This window comes from Penicillium psychrofluorescens (genome assembly GCF_964197705.1).
Source record: "Penicillium psychrofluorescens genome assembly, chromosome: 2".
Classification (NCBI taxonomy): domain Eukaryota; kingdom Fungi; phylum Ascomycota; class Eurotiomycetes; order Eurotiales; family Aspergillaceae; genus Penicillium; species Penicillium psychrofluorescens.
Window position 1 is genome coordinate 808,887 of NC_133440.1, and position 17,661 is coordinate 826,547.

The 17,661-nt window shown below is 53.0% G+C and overlaps 6 protein-coding genes across 6 annotated transcripts; 3 read left to right on the forward strand and 3 right to left on the reverse strand.

Annotated features, from left to right (window-relative positions):
* Positions 1-204: 204 nt before the first annotated feature.
* PFLUO_LOCUS2510 (E3 ubiquitin-protein ligase bre1) lies at positions 205-2,605 on the forward strand (the record flags this gene model as incomplete). Its single annotated transcript, XM_073779658.1, has 6 exons — positions 205-339; positions 402-545; positions 601-652; positions 707-1,254; positions 1,306-2,376; positions 2,432-2,605. 6 exons carry the CDS (start codon positions 205-207, stop codon positions 2,603-2,605), a joined length of 2,124 nt encoding a protein of 707 aa, XP_073636591.1.
* A 433-nt stretch (positions 2,606-3,038) lies between these two features.
* On the reverse strand, positions 3,039-4,047 carry PFLUO_LOCUS2511 (uncharacterized protein; the record flags this gene model as incomplete). Its single annotated transcript, XM_073779659.1, has 2 exons — positions 3,039-3,862; positions 3,915-4,047. 2 exons carry the CDS (start codon positions 4,045-4,047, stop codon positions 3,039-3,041), a joined length of 957 nt encoding a protein of 318 aa, XP_073636592.1.
* Positions 4,048-4,290: 243 nt separating this feature from the next.
* On the forward strand, positions 4,291-6,570 carry PFLUO_LOCUS2512 (uncharacterized protein; the record flags this gene model as incomplete). Its single annotated transcript, XM_073779660.1, has 2 exons — positions 4,291-5,404; positions 5,456-6,570. The coding sequence occupies 2 exons, from the start codon at positions 4,291-4,293 to the stop codon at positions 6,568-6,570; spliced, it is 2,229 nt and encodes a 742-aa protein (XP_073636593.1).
* A 745-nt stretch (positions 6,571-7,315) lies between these two features.
* Positions 7,316-12,052, forward strand: PFLUO_LOCUS2513 (Tuberous sclerosis 2-like protein; the record flags this gene model as incomplete). The annotated part of the gene is made up of 1 exon (XM_073779661.1): positions 7,316-12,052. One exon carries the CDS (start codon positions 7,316-7,318, stop codon positions 12,050-12,052), a length of 4,737 nt encoding a protein of 1,578 aa, XP_073636594.1.
* Positions 12,053-13,119: 1,067 nt separating this feature from the next.
* Positions 13,120-13,625, reverse strand: PFLUO_LOCUS2514 (uncharacterized protein; the record flags this gene model as incomplete). Its single annotated transcript, XM_073779662.1, has 2 exons — positions 13,120-13,379; positions 13,451-13,625. The coding sequence occupies 2 exons, from the start codon at positions 13,623-13,625 to the stop codon at positions 13,120-13,122; spliced, it is 435 nt and encodes a 144-aa protein (XP_073636595.1).
* Positions 13,626-14,843: 1,218 nt separating this feature from the next.
* PFLUO_LOCUS2515 (uncharacterized protein) lies at positions 14,844-16,787 on the reverse strand (the record flags this gene model as incomplete). Its single annotated transcript, XM_073779663.1, has 1 exon — positions 14,844-16,787. The coding sequence occupies one exon, from the start codon at positions 16,785-16,787 to the stop codon at positions 14,844-14,846; it is 1,944 nt and encodes a 647-aa protein (XP_073636596.1).
* Between the last annotated feature and the right edge of the window lie 874 nt (positions 16,788-17,661).

Genomic DNA, 17,661 nt, shown 5'->3' on the forward strand with positions numbered 1-17,661 from the left:
CCCTTTCTTCTCTCCCCCGATCTAGTTTTTCTGTCCTTCTATCTTTGTCCGTGACAGAATTGGGCACCGCCGCGGTGCTTGTCTCTGGCTGACTGACGACACCCCCGGTGGTGATCAAACACCTCCCCCCCTCTCATGCCAGCTTAGCCACTGATGCCGGCCGCCGAATCGCCCGTTGTATCTTCAGAATCCGGTCTTATCAAAATGGAAGACCGGAAGAGGCCTGCCGCGCAAGATAACAATGACTCTGCTCCGCCGCTGAAAAAGCAAGTGACCACCGTCAACGGTGGCAACAAGCCTCATCCGGATGCGGATATGCCCTGGAAAGATGATTTGGAGGTAGGCGAGACTTTCTCTGCATGCGATATGAAGCGACGGAGCTGACCAACATTTTGTGACAGCGATACCAAAAAGATGCGATATTGCGCCAGATGTACGAGTACAGGCGGGAGAAGTCGACGTTGGAGTCACGGTTGAATCAGATGTCGAAGAATACTGCGCATCATAATGACCATCTCCGTGTGATCGACGCGTGGTTCAATCAAGTAAGTTGGTTCTCTAGGCATCTGCCCCACCAATACACACTAACTCGATGAAAAGTTGATCGATGAAACGAAATTACTTCTGGGCTCTGCGCAGGATAAGAGTAAAGGTGAGCAGTGCCTTGGTCAAGCAGACCATGATTCGGTCCTGACAAGTATGATAGAGCGCACCTTTCAGAGCTCGCTACAGTTCGAGAACACCGAAGGCTTTGAGAAGCATTTGAAAGCCCGATCTGAAGATATCCGCGAGATTATTTCTCAACTGCAAGCCCACTCAGCTAGTGGACCACCCGAAGTGTCAGAGGTACAAACCCAACTGGCCAAGAAACTGGCGGAAGAGAAGGTCACCATATCCGAGCTGGAGAAAACACTGGCCGAAAAGCAACAGCTGGAGGAGAGCCTGGAGGCTGCCTCGTTGCGATATATGGTCGCCGAAAAGAAACTCGACCGCGCGCGGAGCTTGACAGTTGCCAAGTTGGAAAAACAGTTTCTTATGGGTGGGCAGCAGCGACCTGGGGCCGAGGGAGCACAGGCGAAGCGGGAAGAATCATCCCCCGTCAATGGGGGGACCCCTGTCCCGGATCGCAACCCTGAGTTAGAAGAGGCAAATAGCAGGCTCACGGCGGTATCGGAAAAGCAGAAGGAACAGCTGCAGAAACTGGAGACTGAAAATGCCAGTCTCCTTGGCCAGATCACCGAAGTCAAAGTCAAGGTAAGGTCTTGTATTCTCAAATTGTCAGTTCTCGTCTAACTGTTGTCGCAGTATTCAAAGCTCACGGACGATGATTACGCGCACACGGATCTCTTCAAACAATTAAGATCACAGCATGACGATGTAGTCAAACGAATCAACCATCTTGAAGCGACGAACGTACAACTGCGCGAGGAGGCCGAGAAGTACCGATCGGAACGGGTTGCGTACAAGATTCAGATCGACGAAGAAGCTCAGGGCACGATTGCCGAGAAAGAAGCGCAGTTGGTACGGGCCGAAACGGATTTGGCGCGGATACGAAACGCTCGCGATGAGCTGCTGGCCGACCAACAGATGCGAAAAGCTGCTCAGGACCAAGAGAAGACCACAGGTATCAAACTACAAGAGTTGGCCGATGCTCGCGAGGCTCGGATCACCGCTTTAGAGTCGGAAGTTGAACGACTGCGATTGCAGGTGGAAGGTTCCAAGCCGGCCGACAATGTGGGAGACATGCCTCTCGAGGAGCTACGTGGCAAATACACCAGCTTGGAACGGCAGTACGCCATGCTCAACACCGAGCTGACGTCCATGCAAACAGCCTACAAGAAATTCTCAACTTTGGCGTCGCAGAAAGTGACCGATTTTGGCGCTCTCGAAGAAAAGGTGGCGCGCTTGACCGCAGAGAAGTCCAAAGCAGACCAGAAGTACTTTGCGGCGATGAAGAGCAAAGAGGCCCGGGATGTTGAGGTTCGCACTCTTCGGATGCAGAATTCGAGGACTTCCGATATTGTCTCGCAGTTGAAAGAGTCGGAAGCCGCAACACGTTCTTTGGTCTCCAACCTGGAGAAGCAAGCCAATGAGACCAGGGAGGCTCTGAGATCGACTACCGACAAGCATCGGGCCACAGAGCAGCGACTGACGGAAAGCAATATTGTGATTGACGGCTTGAAGGCTCAGATTTCGGACCTCAAGGCCCTGTCGGTTTCCAAGGATGCGACTTTGTCAAGCACTACTTCCACTCTGCGCCAATCGGAGACGGAGGTTGAGAGTTTGAAGCAATCGCTTTCAGACACCAAGAAAAACATGGAGAATTGGAAGGCTAAGAGCCTGGGCAATTCATCATCTGAATACGAAATGTTGCGGGTAAGTCTTGACTTGCTATTGTATTTGATTCGATATACTAACTCGAGTCATTTAGACACTCGCGCTGTGCACAGTCTGTCGCCGGAATTTCAAGAACACGGCAATCAAGACTTGTGGCCATGTGTTCTGCAAGGACTGCGTCGAGGAGCGTCTCACCTCGCGCTCCCGCAAGTGTCCCAACTGCAGCCGTTCTTTCGGCGCTAACGATTACATGCACGTTACCCTTTGATTCGATCACCAACCACTTCGCTTCGTGTACCATAGACTTTTTTGTTCACCCTTTTTCTGTGCTTTCCCCTCCGCATCTTTTTTGTTTTTATCTCTTCTGGATTACCTTCGGAAAGGCTCATGGAGCGGTGTTTTGTGACTGGTTTTTCGTCGGACAGGATGTCTCAGGAGGCGGCGTTTATGGGTTATGCCTTGGCTTTGTTGCATTCGGAGGCTTCCTCTTTTTTCATGCAGTGGCATTCTGGCCGAAAGCAATGGATGGCGGGATTTGGTCGTCGAGCTGGCGGATGGATGCACTTCTCACTGGCCGGCGCCCTGGACTTGTCCGTTCATATGGGCGTTTTGAGATCTTTGTGTCATGTAGGAGTACTACGCGTTGATGAGAAGAAACGGAACTCGATGAATGGAATGCAATGGACCCCAACGGCCTTTCTTTATGAATTGAAGATTCTACTATACAATAACTCGTGGCGTCCCACCCACAGATCCAGCGCGGGGACAACCTGTCCAGCCTGTTCCACCTCCGTATGCCACTCGCGCCGAATCCGCTTCATAATGGTATCCTGCAGACTCTGGCTTGCTAGCACACTCTGCGCCTGATACGGCCCCATGACCGAGGCGCGCACAGCCGCGCTGAGAACGGCTTTGGCATGGTTCAACACGAAGACATAGGCCGCCTGCTGCAAATCCAGACCCACGGCCCGACAGACCACCCCCCAGAGGGGCGCAAAGTGCCCCTTGGGACCGAGATCGTCCTCATCGTCAAATCCAGAAGACTTCAATGCCTCCGAGAAGTCGTCGATAGCAGCCACCGCGGCGCCGGCATCGGCGTCCTTATTATGATTATCATGGAGTTGCTCCGAACCAGCGAAGCCTCCCCGGAACGCACGCTCCCACACACCAAGCAAGGCACGGCCCTGCGCGACGCTCGCGCGCTGCGCAACGATGCAGGGCGTCGACGCGTCGAGGTCGTTATCGAGGGTTTCAAGGTTCGAGGGTTGGCGGTAGCCCGCCAGCACGTAGGGGAGAGAGGTGCTGCAGATGGAGGCGATAGAGAGGCGGAGGAAGCGGTGGAAGGAGGAAACGGTGTGTGTGCGTCGGGTTTTGTTGTGTGCTAGGTAGGACTCCAGCCCGCTGGAGTAGGCGAAGGAGCCCAGTGGGAGGGCGGAGTCGGAGAGAAGTAGGAGAGCGTGGAGCGAGGAGGAGCGGACGGAGTCCGATTGGAATTTATTATTGCGATGATTATATGTGTCTGGGTCTGGCCAGAGGTTAGCTGCATTCCACCGAAACTGCTGTTCGGTTTTACTCACCCTGGGGCGCACTCCAGGCAGTCTTGGTATCGGGGTAGAAGTCGGCGGCCAGACGGGCCCGGATGTCCTGGAGACGGGCCTCGAGCTGGGCGGCCTCTACGTGCAGGTCATGGGGTGTTTCGTTGGGCAGCATTATGGTGTATTGTGAGAAAAGCCTGGTGTCTAGGAGGAGAGAAGCAGAGGACGGGCGTGTGTTCTTATCTTCTATAGTTGTCGTGTGCCCCGATTGCGCCCGGCCGGGATCGGCAGAGTCGGAGGCCGCCGTGGCTGGCTCTTATCAATTTGTTACTCATTCGCATTACTCGACCGATTATTCCCACCATGCGGTCATGGTCATAATTATCCCGACTTCTCCAATTCCCCCCTTCTCCACATCATGTCAGGCAGGCGTCTGCTCGATGCCTTTCAATTCCTCAATGTCTCTAAAAATGTCGCCGCCAAGCACCTGGCTATTCGCCAGCACCAGCTCGACCGATACACGCGCACCTCGTCACTCACCAAGGGCATCAAGGACCAGACCGAGGGGCTGATCCTAACCGCGCAGGCGGCTGCCGCCCTCGCCCGTCGCGTCAATGATCCCTCGCCACCACCACCTCCGCCGAGCGGTGCCCCTTCGCCGGCAGATTCGCCCTCGCCTAACCCATCGCCCAACTCTGCTCCTGTAGCCCCCAACGCCGCCAGCTCCCCGTCATCTGCAACCTCGCTTCCTTCCGAGCAAGCTCGAATCCTCCAACGCCGGGCGGAATTCCAGGTCCCGGCCTCCGCTGCAGAATATCAGGGCAATGAGAAGCCGGATGCTTTGAATGTGAGCAATCAGCAGGATGTCTTCTACGAGCCTTCACAGCATTCCACCCCGGGCCTCTCCGCACTTCCCCGGGTCAAGGTACCGAAGGCCACAGGCGATGCCCAGGAGGGGGGAACAGATGGCCTCAATGCAGATGTCTTTCAATCGGCGGTGGGGCCCGACAAGCAGGCTGCTCAGAATGAACAGCCAGAGCTGCCGGAGGAGATGATGCAGGGATTGTTTCACAGCCGGAAGGTCTCGAGCAAGTTGTCCGGGAAGCCGATTCCCGAATGGAAGACCAAAAATTGGCGGCAAGCCGGGAATCCCACCACCACCGCCACCACTCCCAGCGCTCAGGCGGAAGCCAAGGCGCATGCGGAGGTGGAAGAAATGGAGAAGCTGGGGGCTAGCGTTGCAGAGGATATCACACCAGCCTCGGAAGTGGTTGCCGATGTGAACAAGGACGTAGCCTACCAGATGATGGAATCCCGGGTACCCTCGTCGCGACTAGCTAGGCTGTGGCAATATGGCGGGCTGGCGACCTCAATGGCATTTGGGGCTGTCGGTGAGACTGTTCGCCGTGCTACCGGCAGTCAGGACAGTGGTTCCATCATGTTCAGCGCCGGTAATATGGAACGACTGGTGGGCAAACTGTCCAAGATGCGAGGTGCCGCTCTGAAGCTGGGCCAGATGCTAAGCTTCCAAGGTGCGTTTTGTCCGTTTATATACGGGAGCTGCGGTTGCTGATTTGTGATAGATTCCAAAATGTTGCCCGAGCCTATCGCGCAGGTCCTCCAGCGCGTCCAAGATCGGGCTGACTACATGCCCGCCTCCCAGCGAGACAAGGTCCTGGCCGACAACCTCGGCCCTAACTGGCGGGACCTGTATACCACTTTCAACGAAGTTCCTATGGCGGCTGCCTCCATTGGTCAAGTGCATTCTGCCGTCCTCAAAAGCACGGGCAAACCGGTGGCAGTCAAGGTGCAATACCCAGGAGTCGCCGACTCGATCGACTCCGATCTGAATAACTTGTCCATTCTTCTCACGGCATCCCGTCTTCTTCCGCGAGGCCTGTATCTCGACAAGACGATTGCCAATGCACGAACCGAGCTTGCCTGGGAATGCGACTACGTCCGCGAAGCCGAGGGCGCCCAGCGTTTCCGCGAGCTCCTCCGCGATGACCCCGTCTTCGTGGTTCCCGAGATCATGCAAGAGGCGTCGGGCAAGCATGTATTGACGATGGAGATGCTGGAGGGCGTCGCTGTTACCAAGGTCCAGAATTTCTCTCAGGAGCAGCGCGACTGGATCGGCACCCAACTCATGCGACTGTGTCTCCGCGAGATCACCGAATTCCACTACATGCAGACGGATCCCAACTGGACCAACTTTTTGTACAATGCCACCACCAACCGCATCGAGCTGCTCGATTTCGGGGCCTCGCGCGAGTTCCCCACCGAGTTCATCACCACCTACGTGCGCACCCTCGTTGCAGCCGCCCACAACGACCGCGCCGCCTGCCACGACCTCTCCGTCGAATTAGGCTACCTCACCGGCCTAGAATCCACCGCCATGGCCGACGCCCACGTCTCCTCCATCCTCACCATCGCCGAGCCCTTCATGCAATCCTCCCCGGATCTCTACGACTTCCGCAATCAAACCATCACCGACCGCGTCCGTGACCTGATCCCACTGATGATCCGTGAGCGCCTTGCGCCCCCGCCCGAGGAGACGTACAGTCTCCACCGCAAGCTGAGTGGTGCCTTCTTGCTCTGTGCTCGTCTGGGCAGTCGAGTGCCCTGTAAAGAGCTTTTTGCTACGGCTATTCGCCGCGCCCAGCAGCAGGGCTTGCCGGTAACTCACTCGGCTACTTGATTTGATTCTTTTCTGCCATGCATACCGCAGCGTATAAACGGGGTAAGGGCTGGATCTGATCAACCATGTACTTTACAATATTGTAGTATAAAACCATAGAGCAATAAACCAATGACACATCACTGTCATTCCATGGATATTTTTTCCGTTTTCGTGTTGTCGATGATTTCACCGCCCACTGTGAAGCATTGAAATCTGCCGGGCGATATGTGAGGCGGTGACTGCCTCAGCCTATCATGTCCGACTGGCTGGGGCTGGAATAACCTCAATTCCGGGTGAACTTGCGATTCTGAGTATTCGTTTAGCCCCTCTGTCATCGCCCGTGAGATTCCCACCCGGACGACCCCAGTCTTTATCGCGTTCTCTTTGTCGCCACTCGCACAGGAAGACTGGCCCTCTCGCGACCCTCACTTACTCTTTGTTTAAATATCCACTCACCCCCCCACCCACGTTGTGCAGCTGTCTCCCGTTGAGATATCAATCTCTAGAGCAGCCTCTGACACACCCCGCCTGCCACCTTTTCGCCACCTCTGAATGTGTACCTTATACCTATAGAGCTGCCCATGCGGTGAAATGCTCTTTTGAGTGATATTCCAACAGGTATGCACAGTATTGCCCCTGATGGCATTGGTCGTTTGGCAGCGAGTGATGCAAGATGATTATCATCCACGACTAATACTCTCAGCACACCCAATAGGCATCAACCTTCCCCTCTCTACAATTTCCACCGCTTTCGGCCAAGCGGATGTCTTCAGACGATGTTCCTCCACCAGCACCTCAACACAAACCCTCCTCGTCCAGTTTCGCCGATGTCTTCAAGACGCTAGGTGTCGTCCGTCCGAAATCCCACTCCCCCGTCTCGCTCCAGGAAAGCAGCAGTGACTCCCTGTCGCACACAACTGATGGGCACCGAGGCAGCAACCGACTTGTGCTAGGGCTTGAATCAATGCATCGTGGCAGCGTCGTGTCGAGTTCCTCGGACCCTCCTGGTGGCCCGGATTTCGATACCTCGCTAAGGAACCTCTCGCAGAAACAGAATGTGACGCAGGCGGTTGAAGAGGCGGATCTTTTGTCAAGGTCTTTGCAGTGGTTTACGGCCGACCAGTCGGTGGTCCTGTGGGAAGCTGCCGAATATCTCCTGCATCATGATAGCTCTCCGGAGGCCCAGAAAAGTGGCGCGAGGTTGCTGGAGGCCATTGCGGCTCGCCAGGACCTGTCGCCCGCGGCTCGGCGCTTGATATTCGAGTCGATCGCTTGTCCTTCCGAAGCCGATGTCGTCGCTTCCCAGGTCCAGGCCTTAATCTCGCTATCAGATCACGGGAGGAAGCTCGATTTCACCAGTTCTTCCATCCTGCACATCATTTCATCGTGGATTGTCCCCCTCTACACCTCCATCGCGGCCGGGCGCTCCAAGGCGAAGAAAGGGAAGAAGCCAGACGGTCTGAGCCAGGATGAGGCAGTTTTCGGAGATCTATTCCAGTTTGCAGTCGACCTAATCACCTTGCAACGCAAACCACCGACCCCGGAGGAGATTGAATCGTTGATGACCGAGGCGTTCACCATCTGCAAGAGAACCAGCGTCGCTAGCGACATCAAGAACTCGCTGGCTGTATTCGATGCCGTCATCATGTATGCCGATGTGCCCGACGCAAGCTTCGATACGTTGCTGGAGGTTCTGTGCAGCATCCATGCATCAGTAAAATCTCTGTCTGGTCCCACGTCTCGAGCGGTGCGCAGTCTTGCCAAGTCTCGACGACAGGCTGAGATGGTGAATATGCTCCACACTTTCCTGGCAGAGTCATCTGCTCCCGAACAGGTTCGGAATCTGAATGTCCTACGTGGCACTCTCTACGTCTTCTCGGACCTCATTCGTGCTTATGGCCAGGATGGCATTCCCCAACTCCCTTTTGACCAATTGATCGAATCGCTTCAGGTCGTTGCCCAGAAGGATGATGCTCGCATGGATACCGATATACTGGACTTGTGTTTGAATATCCTAGAGGGAGATTATGTGCGCGTTGCTCTAGAGCGGAACTGGGCAGCTTTCATCGGCCTTCTCGTTCTCTGTTCTCGAAGAGTGGTGGATGAAAGGGAAGAAACGCCCGTCGCAGCAAGCCCACCCCAGCCTCAGTTCCACAAAGGCTCAGTTCATGATGATACCAAGTCTAGCATTCTTGCAAACCTCATTCGGATCGCATCTGTTCTCGAATTTCTGTGGGAGCGGATGGGCAAAGAGCAGAAGCAACTTGCCGTGCAGTTTCTCACAAAGGCCTATCAGCATGTTGAACCGACTCAGGCCGAACTGATCATCAGTTCCATGCGAGAGGACAAGCTGTGTTACCCATCGGAGGATTCGACTTGGGTCCGCCACTGTCAAGACCTGATATCCCGGTTCGTCTCGTCGCGAAAACAGGCTTCGGATGTTCGTATCCTGGCTTTGGATACGCTCAAGGAAGCCCTGTCCGGCAACGAGAAATTGCTCTTCACTCAAGAGCACGGGCTTTTTGAGCGTTTGCTGGGAGACTTCTCCGCCGAGGACGACTTCTTGTTTCTGGAGTCGCTGGTCTCATTCCTTGCCGACTCAGCAGTTCAATCCAGTGATGATGAGATTTTCAAAACACTTGTGACCACTTTGAGTGCGCCCATGAAGCGTGATGTACGCAAACTTGAACCGCGCGAAGTGGTATCTCCCAGTTACGCATCTCCGCCACGCCGCACATCTGCTAGTGTTCTGGAACTGACGCTGGCCAATGTGTGTGCCGTGGGCCTGGTAAAGATGATGCTACGCGCTTTGAACCACTCCGCAATAAAGACGGTCCTGGTTTTTGAGGCACTTTTGCACATTGCGCAGTCGCCAGATCGCCCTGCTGATTCCCGGCTAACGGTGCTGAAGCTCCTGTTTCGACTTCGATGCGATTCGGCTGGATCGGTCATTGTCATCTCGACATCGGAGAATGACTTCCTGATCAATGCGCTGGGTCGAAGTATTGGTATGGATACCAATCCGCAGGCTTCCATCGACAGCCCTCTCAAAGAACATCTTCCGCATGATGCCGTGCCAGCTACCCCGAGCACGAAGCTTCCCATCAGAGAAACTCCTGTTCCAGCCATGTCTAAACCTGCCCTGGGACGTAGCGGGAGCCTTTCTGGTCGTGCTTCAAGACCCACGCCTCCGGTCTGGACGTACGCCTTGCCGCAAGTACTTCCTGAACAGCCGCCCGAAGGACCCAGTCCCTTTGTGTATGTATACACCCAGGCAGACGATGCATCGCAACCACCTGAGCCAGTCTCCGCGCAGATGGGCGTATTGAAAATCAACATGTGGCTTGAGATTATTATCTCGATGCTGCAACGGGAGACCGACTGGGATGTCTACAGCTACGTTCTCACTCATGTGGGACCCCAGCTTGGCAACAGGGACTTTTTCAACAATGCCATCCCACAGATCAAATTGCTTCGCAGTATTCTGTGCGACCAGGTGAAGAACGAGACTTTCCACGAACCGCCGGCGCATACAGGTATCAAGAAGAGTGACGTGGCGGCCTGCATTTTCGACTCGCTTTGCATGCTGATCAGTTATCATGAGCACTTTGCAAAGAGCGAAGAGGATGATCTCGTCCGGGCCTTCATGCTGGGCATCATCGGGTCATGGGGTGCCACGTCTCGTGGATGTATCCAGGCCCTTTCGCTCTCCTGCCACGAGATCCCTCTTTCGGTTACGAAGTCTTTAACCAGCATTTTGGACAGGATGGCCAAGGTGATTACCATGTCCAATGTTGCCGTGCATATCCTGGAGTTCTTGGCGCTGCTCGCCCGACTTCCCGATGTTTATGTCAATTTGCGTGAGGAGGAAATCCGCACCGTGTTTGGCATCTGCATTCGATTCTTGCAGACCTCCCGAGAACACCGGTACAAAGTATCCGACTCTCCCACTGGCCGAACGCCTCAATCGAGATTGAGTGGCGGTGTCAAAGAAATGGCCTCGCAGCAAGCCGAGCCGGCCGAAACTGCTCCCCAGGATGGCATGTCGAAGTACATCAACAATCTGACCTACCATGTCATGGTCTTCTGGTTCCTGTCGCTGAAGCTCCAAGATCGGCCCAAGCACGTCAACTGGCTCACCAGCAGACTTATTTTCCACGACGACCAAGGGCAAGAGGTGGTCGAGGAGCAGTGCCAAGTGATCATCGACCTGATGCAACGTGTGGCATTCTCCGATCTGGGAGAAACCATTCCCTTTGAGACTTTCCCTCCATCTCCCTCAGATGGACCCGTCTCGAAAAAGTCATGGGTCGTGGGAATGAGTATCGTCACGATGGAGACTGCTGGTGTGACGGGCTTGACCCAGATCACCAAGCGCCAGGCCTCGGGCACAACGTATGCCGTCTACCAGCAGCGAACGGCACCAGTCCTGCCTCACCAAGTGCCTCCGACCCCAGATGCACATTTGCACTCAGATGCCATGCGCACGGCCATTCTTCCCAGTCACGTCCTGCTTCAGTTGACCGCTACGGCCTTCCCTACGCCGACAGTGGTGCAGCCTATCCAAGTGCCTGAGGATGACATAACTCGACGTGCGATTGGTAACTTCGACCGAACCGACATCGTGGACGGACACCGCATTGGAGTTGTCTACGTTGATAACGGACAGACCAAGGAGACGGAAATTCTAGCCAATACCGGCGGCAGCACAGACTATGAACACTTTTTGTCAGGTCTGGGAGCGAAGGTCTCCCTTCGAGATGCGCAGTTCAATACCCAAGGCCTTTACGCCGACACCGATGGAGAAGCCACATACGCGTGGCGAGACCGAGTGACGGAGATTGTGTACCATGTCGCGACGATGATGCCGACGGACATCGATCACGACCCGAACTGCATCAACAAGAAACGAAACATCGGAAACAACCACGTCACCATCGTCTTCAACCGATCCAATCTACCCTTCAACTTCGACACGATCCCATCCGAATTCAACTCCATCAACATCATCATCACCCCAGCCTGCCGCATTGCGTACACCGAGTCCGGGGGAACAAAGGGCGAAACCGACCCAGAAAAGCTCTATTACAGCGTCCAAGTCATGAGCAAGCCCGGCTTCCCCAGTGTGTCACCCGCCGCAACGCCCAAGGTCATCTCCGGCAAGAACCTAGCCGCGTTCGTGCGCATCCTCGCCCTGAACGCATCTGTCTTCTCGCTCGTCTGGAATATCAAGGGCGGCGAGCATACCTCGTCCTGGCGCACTCGTCTCCGGGAGATTAAGAAAGTCCGCGAGCGAGCTCTGGCAACGCAAGCGCAGGGCGCTGATGCCGCCGAGGGTGCTTATCCCGGCCAGCGCCGGAATACAAAGCCTAGTATCTTCTCGGAAGAGGTGCCGACTACTCGCACTGCTCCCGCGCGCCCGGATCTGGCTGCGGACTGGAATGCAGCAGCCGATACCAATATCCTGCAGAATCTGGATTTCTCTCGCTGGAGTCGTTAATTCGGTCCCTTTGACCGGAGAAATCCGCTTTCTGCTTCTTTCTCTCCTTTCTCAATACCTACACTCTCCCCTCTTTCTCTCTCTCATTCTCGACATTTCCCAATCCCATCTCCCCCTCCCCTAAACAAAAACGACAGAACCCTTGTTCAACGATCCAACCTATCTACCCGAGTGACGACTTTCATGTATATCAAAGTGTTTTGATTTCGATGCGCCATGGCAGCATTTGTGAATACCCCCTTCTGCCCCAAAAGTTTGTCGTTTTGCCTTGCTCTATTTATCTCTTATGTTCAGCGGGTAGCCGCCTACCTATCCTAGTCAGGGTGCTACTTTTCTATCTTATCTTGCTCCAGCTAATGAAAAATGAAAATCATTGTACAATGAGAACTTTCGCCCCATGGGGATGATGCGTGGACGCCTGAAGGACTACTGTCTGGGGCCAATGTAAATTTCCCACCACATGGACATACATGTTAGCCACGCATTGCTCAACTTTAGTCAGCCTGATGAAGGGACTTGTAGAAAGTGAGCTTTCTCCCGCTCGACGACGAGAATGTCTCCCGCCACTCTGTCCCGGAAAGCGAATTTTTCAATATCGGCGACCTGCTCCAGTCAGTGCTTTGTTCGAGCGGGCGTTGGCCTCATGAGAGATGCCTTACGTCACTGCTGAATCTTCATCTCCATCTTAAGACGTATAATATCAGGCACACCAACTGGAATAAGTGGAATGTCTCGCTTGGTACCTCGGGGGATACGCACAAAGTTAGTGCCAGTGATGATCTCAAAATACTGCCAACGGATTGAAGAAGGAAATGAAATGGTAGCGAGCACATGAATTTTTACTTCATAGCGACTATTGGCCACATAAGTAGCAACTATCGTCTTCAAACGTACGGCATACTATACACAGATATATATACACAGCATAGAGCAAGGATCCGCTCCGAGGGAAACATGAAATGCATAGTAGACGGATTAGGTGTGGAACAACAACTCCACCAGTCCACATCCAGAAGAATAAAAGCACTGCAGGCTTCTTATTCTTATCTAAAGCTGTTCTCAAGAACTCAATCCTCCCTTTGCTGGCGTGCGACCAGCGTGCTGGCAGGTACTGGCGTACTAGAATGCATTGGCGTACTGGAATGCACTGACATGCTGGAAGATGACGGCGCAGGAACAGTGCACGAAGCGCCCTCCTCCAGGCTCGGAAGCCAGCACCACCCGCCAGCGAAACTGATATGCGTCAAGTTGTTGCTGTACATGTTGATCACTTGGCCGTACGAGCCATCTGGTTTGAAGCAAAGGGCCTGCGAGCTATTGTTCACATCTGAAGAAGGTCCAGTTAGCGCCGGCATTCTAACCAGTGGGTGTATCCTGGTAGGACATATCAGGGCTTACCGGAACAGTCGTTGCCGTTAGCTATAGCGAATGGCCAGGTTTTACCCTCGCAGTCCGGTGTTACTCCTTGGAAGATACAGTGGTCGCCTTGGAGCTGGATGGTGACAGTGCCGCCCTGGCAGAGTGCTAGGGGAACCGAGAGGCCCAGGATAAGAAGCGGGCTTTGAAAACGCATTGTTGTTCTGCGATGGTTGTATGGTCTGGATGGTTGGTTGGGATTGGACTTTGAGCAAGTTGATTTGAATTTCTGGAATCTCCTGAGAGAAAATACGGCGACACTTATAACAACATGAGATGAAAACTTATGGACAGAATCCCAGGGGGATCGCCAGGGCCACCCAATCGCCCCATCCTGCATCCTTAAAGGAGTTGGCCACTCAGTTTAAAGATGAGGAGAAATGATGATCATAGTTGCTATGTTTAGACTTCGTGTTCCGTTCCGTAAGGGCCGTCAAATTTCCCCCTTTCGGAAGTAAACGACCCGACGTCACATCGATTTAGATGCCTAGCTCGCTCTCCTGCGGAATGCATTACACACGAAACTGGGTAGCAGCGTAGAAGGTGCGCCAGCTCAATAGTGGCAACTGATGAGCTCAGATCCCATCCTTCTACGGGCTGGAAAGCTTGGCGGGGCTAAAAAGCTTGGGGCTGAAGAATATCGATGGGGCCTTAACTGGGACCCTGGTCAAGTGCTAACCAGTGAAGAGAATGAAGGTTTCGCTCGCATTCAAATACGCATGCTAAGACTCTGCTGACTGAAATTTCCAATTCCCGACCGTGCCCTATTTTAATAGATGCCTTGTCCGGTTCTCTTTTGGTTCCTGCCTACGAACGGTTATAGCGGCCACCAGACAAATTACTTGCTTGGGATTTGTGCTCAGCAGAAAAAGTTGTCAATGCATTACTCCAGTTATGAGGAATGGGGGATATGTATTTTGGTTTATGCGGGGAGCTCGGTTGCGCATGAAGCTGGACTTGCACAGACCGAGGCCCGAGTTGAGATCTGTAGCTGATCATTTTTCATAGCTAAGAACTATCCATAGTATGCCATTTGTGCTAGCAAAATACCCAGCAAAACTTCCAGCTCCTGGAATCCACCCTGGAGGATTAGACCTAGCGCCATCTGTTCACCCTTGCCACCTCGTAATTTCTCGCAGAGTAATCAGTCCACTCCTTTCCAGACGACAAAGCCACATCAGAAGATTTCACCAATACTTCCCACCTTTGTCTAACAACTTAGTAAATGTTGCACCGATTCGTTTAGGACAGCAAGTGGCACGACTCATGGCCGCGGTCGACCAGAGCAGTTTGTACGGACGCGAAGGTGGGAGCCAGTGTGGCAGCAAATATCTCAAATACAAGGCAATAATTTGATTAGAAATAGAAATGATATCTAATAACCATAACCATATGAGACATCATCGGGTGACCGCATATCCCCCGAGACACTGCAATCGCCGCTGATGCTGTCCTGGACCTTTGAAGAGACAAAGTCTGTGAAGTTGCCCGTATTCCCATCCGGCGATGTATAACCATAGGTTGCGCATGTACAAGGGTCATCAGCATGATAGTACCCATCAACGCCTTCGTTATTATCGGTATCACTCATCACTTGATCAACGCCGGGCATGTAAACCAAGTCCTTGACAAGGCAGACAGGCACATTATAAAGACCGGGCTGGTCAATTGCCACATTGCTGAAAATACTGCTCACGGCTGAAAGCCCCCCTTGGGATACGATGCTGGTGAAGTTATCACTCAGGTATGTGAAGTTGAACCCATGCTGCTGCTGACCCCAGATCGAGGACGCCATGATGTCCCATCCAGTGATGTTTTTGCCTTTGTAGCTGAGTGGTTTCACCCAGGAGTCCGAGGATGAACCCTCACTGCTGGGTCGCGTGAAGACAGACATGCCGGGAGGACCACTTGGCCCGAATGTGATGTCACAAGCAGCGTAATAGTTCCAGCTGGGGTCATTGGTCCAGTGATCTTCGCACATCGTCTGGTTGAATCCCCATGCCTTACCATTGTACGGAACATTGTCGCCATAGGGTAAGAACAAAATGTAAGCGTCGTTGTCCGTAAGGGCTTTGGTGATGAACTGAGCGATCATAAGTTCCTCATACCACCCAGTGATATTCGCTCCGATGCCATCCGTATTGAAAAAGCTTTTAACTCCGCTGCCGACCCAGGCGCCGCCGCCGATAACTTTGCTGATGCCGGTTTGGCCGGTTTCGTTGGTTTTGATCAGAACATCGAAGCCGTTCATGACTTGGGAAAGCATGTTTTGGGCGCCGGTCTCGTATTTCGAGTTCTGTTCGAACTCTGTGTCTGTGTCTGAAGGGTTCGCCAGGTTGCCTGCATTGCCGGCAAGCCCAAACGCATTTGATGCCACGATTGATCCCGCGACGAGGAAAGGTGTGAAGGCCGCATCGGTTACTGCGTCGAGGATAACAAAACCCGCGATCATGAGCCCGATAACAGAGGAGAGAACACTCATGATCTCAGTCCAGGTCTCGGTTGCAGCAGGAACCCAGAAGTTTGAGGTGATTGCGTCAAGCTCACTGCCAATGCTGCCGCTGACGGTGGACACTGACTGATACAACGTGCTCATAAAATTGACGAATTCGACGATGGCCGTAGTCATAATCACTCCTCGAATTTCGTCAGCGGTGGGGTCGCTACTGCACTCAATATTCAACGGAGGCTCGCAGTTAAAATTGCTGTTGGTTATGTCGCATGTTTTGCCGTTTGCATCCATTTTAGGTTCGAAGTCCGACTGAGCCTGGTTCACTAAGGCTTCAAAGCTGTTGATGTCATGCTTGGACAAGTACGACTTGAGGAACGAGTCCACTTGGTAGGCTTCCCATTGTTGAGGATCAGGAGTGAAGTTTCGGCTGGTGCAGTTTTCCGCAACGGGCAAACCGCACGGCGGTACGGCCACGACGTCTAGAGGATACGTATTGTTGCCCCCAGTGGATTGACCAGTTGTATCAGCAAGAAGCAGGCCCGAAATCATCAGTGAGGATTGCATGTCGGCCGTGACGTTCATAAACCAACTGCCATCCGGTCGCCGGATCATCTTCCCACTGTTATCCTTGTTACCGGAAATGCCTGTACATGCGCTGCCCTGGCACTCGGCTTTCATGTCGGTCAACTTAGCCCCAGCGCCGGTAGAGATGTTCCAGATGGAACCTTCCGGGCCCCAGCCAGTACCTCCACCCGCGATATCGATGTATCCTGTAGGGACTGCCAATTTTGTTTCGTACGAGTAGTCGCTTGCGGAGCAGAGACTTGGCGGAGCTCCCACTGTGAATTGGGTAGCCAAGCTATACATCGGTGTAGCACGTGAGGTTGTTGAAGGAGAATGTACACTGCTGAAGGTGGTTGTAGTAGAGTGTACACCACTCAAGGTGGTTGGAGAAACTGCAGGTACGTGTGGAGGAGACATTTTTTGTTTTCCCCCGTGTTTGTGGGCCAATGTAGAATAATTGCTGTTCAAAACACAAAAGTAGAAGATGATAAAAGAGGGTATGTCGAGGTGCTTTATATGATCAGTGCTGATCCTACTGTATCGCATAGCCTCTCCGATCTTCGATCAATTGGCCTGGTCATAGCCTTGCTGGACCCCACGGCATCAGAGCCACAGAGTAGTATTGCATGACTCAAGACTGAGACGCTAGAGCACTTTCTTGGCTTCCATCCTTCATCAGAAGGATTAAGTTTTATCTGATAACTTGGGGGACAAAGCAGACCTGATGCGGACTAATACCAGGTTCATCCAAGTAGGGCCCTAACCACACATAACGTGACAATCTACAACAGAAACACTAGAGAAATTCACCATTTTTCCTCGCTTCCTACACCATAATCCTACATTGGGAATAAAACAGAAATCTAGAGAACATAATATTATTGTCTTGCAAGGGGAAATACTTCAGAATGTAGATCAGGGGGAGATGTGGGGTCCAACCACATTCTAGTTTCAATTTTAGGCGTTCTGGATAGTTTCGTGGCAACATTATTATATTTAGAAATACTGTATACCTAATCATCTAGCTGAAGGCCTATGTTTTATTAACCTAATTGTTACTAGTGTCGTTGTATCAGTGTGTAATATTATGATGTAATGTATAATATCAACTTGGATCTGCGCGTTTTTGACCGTATAGATTACTTTGGTGTATGGGAAAAGAGACTAGTGTAAAAAG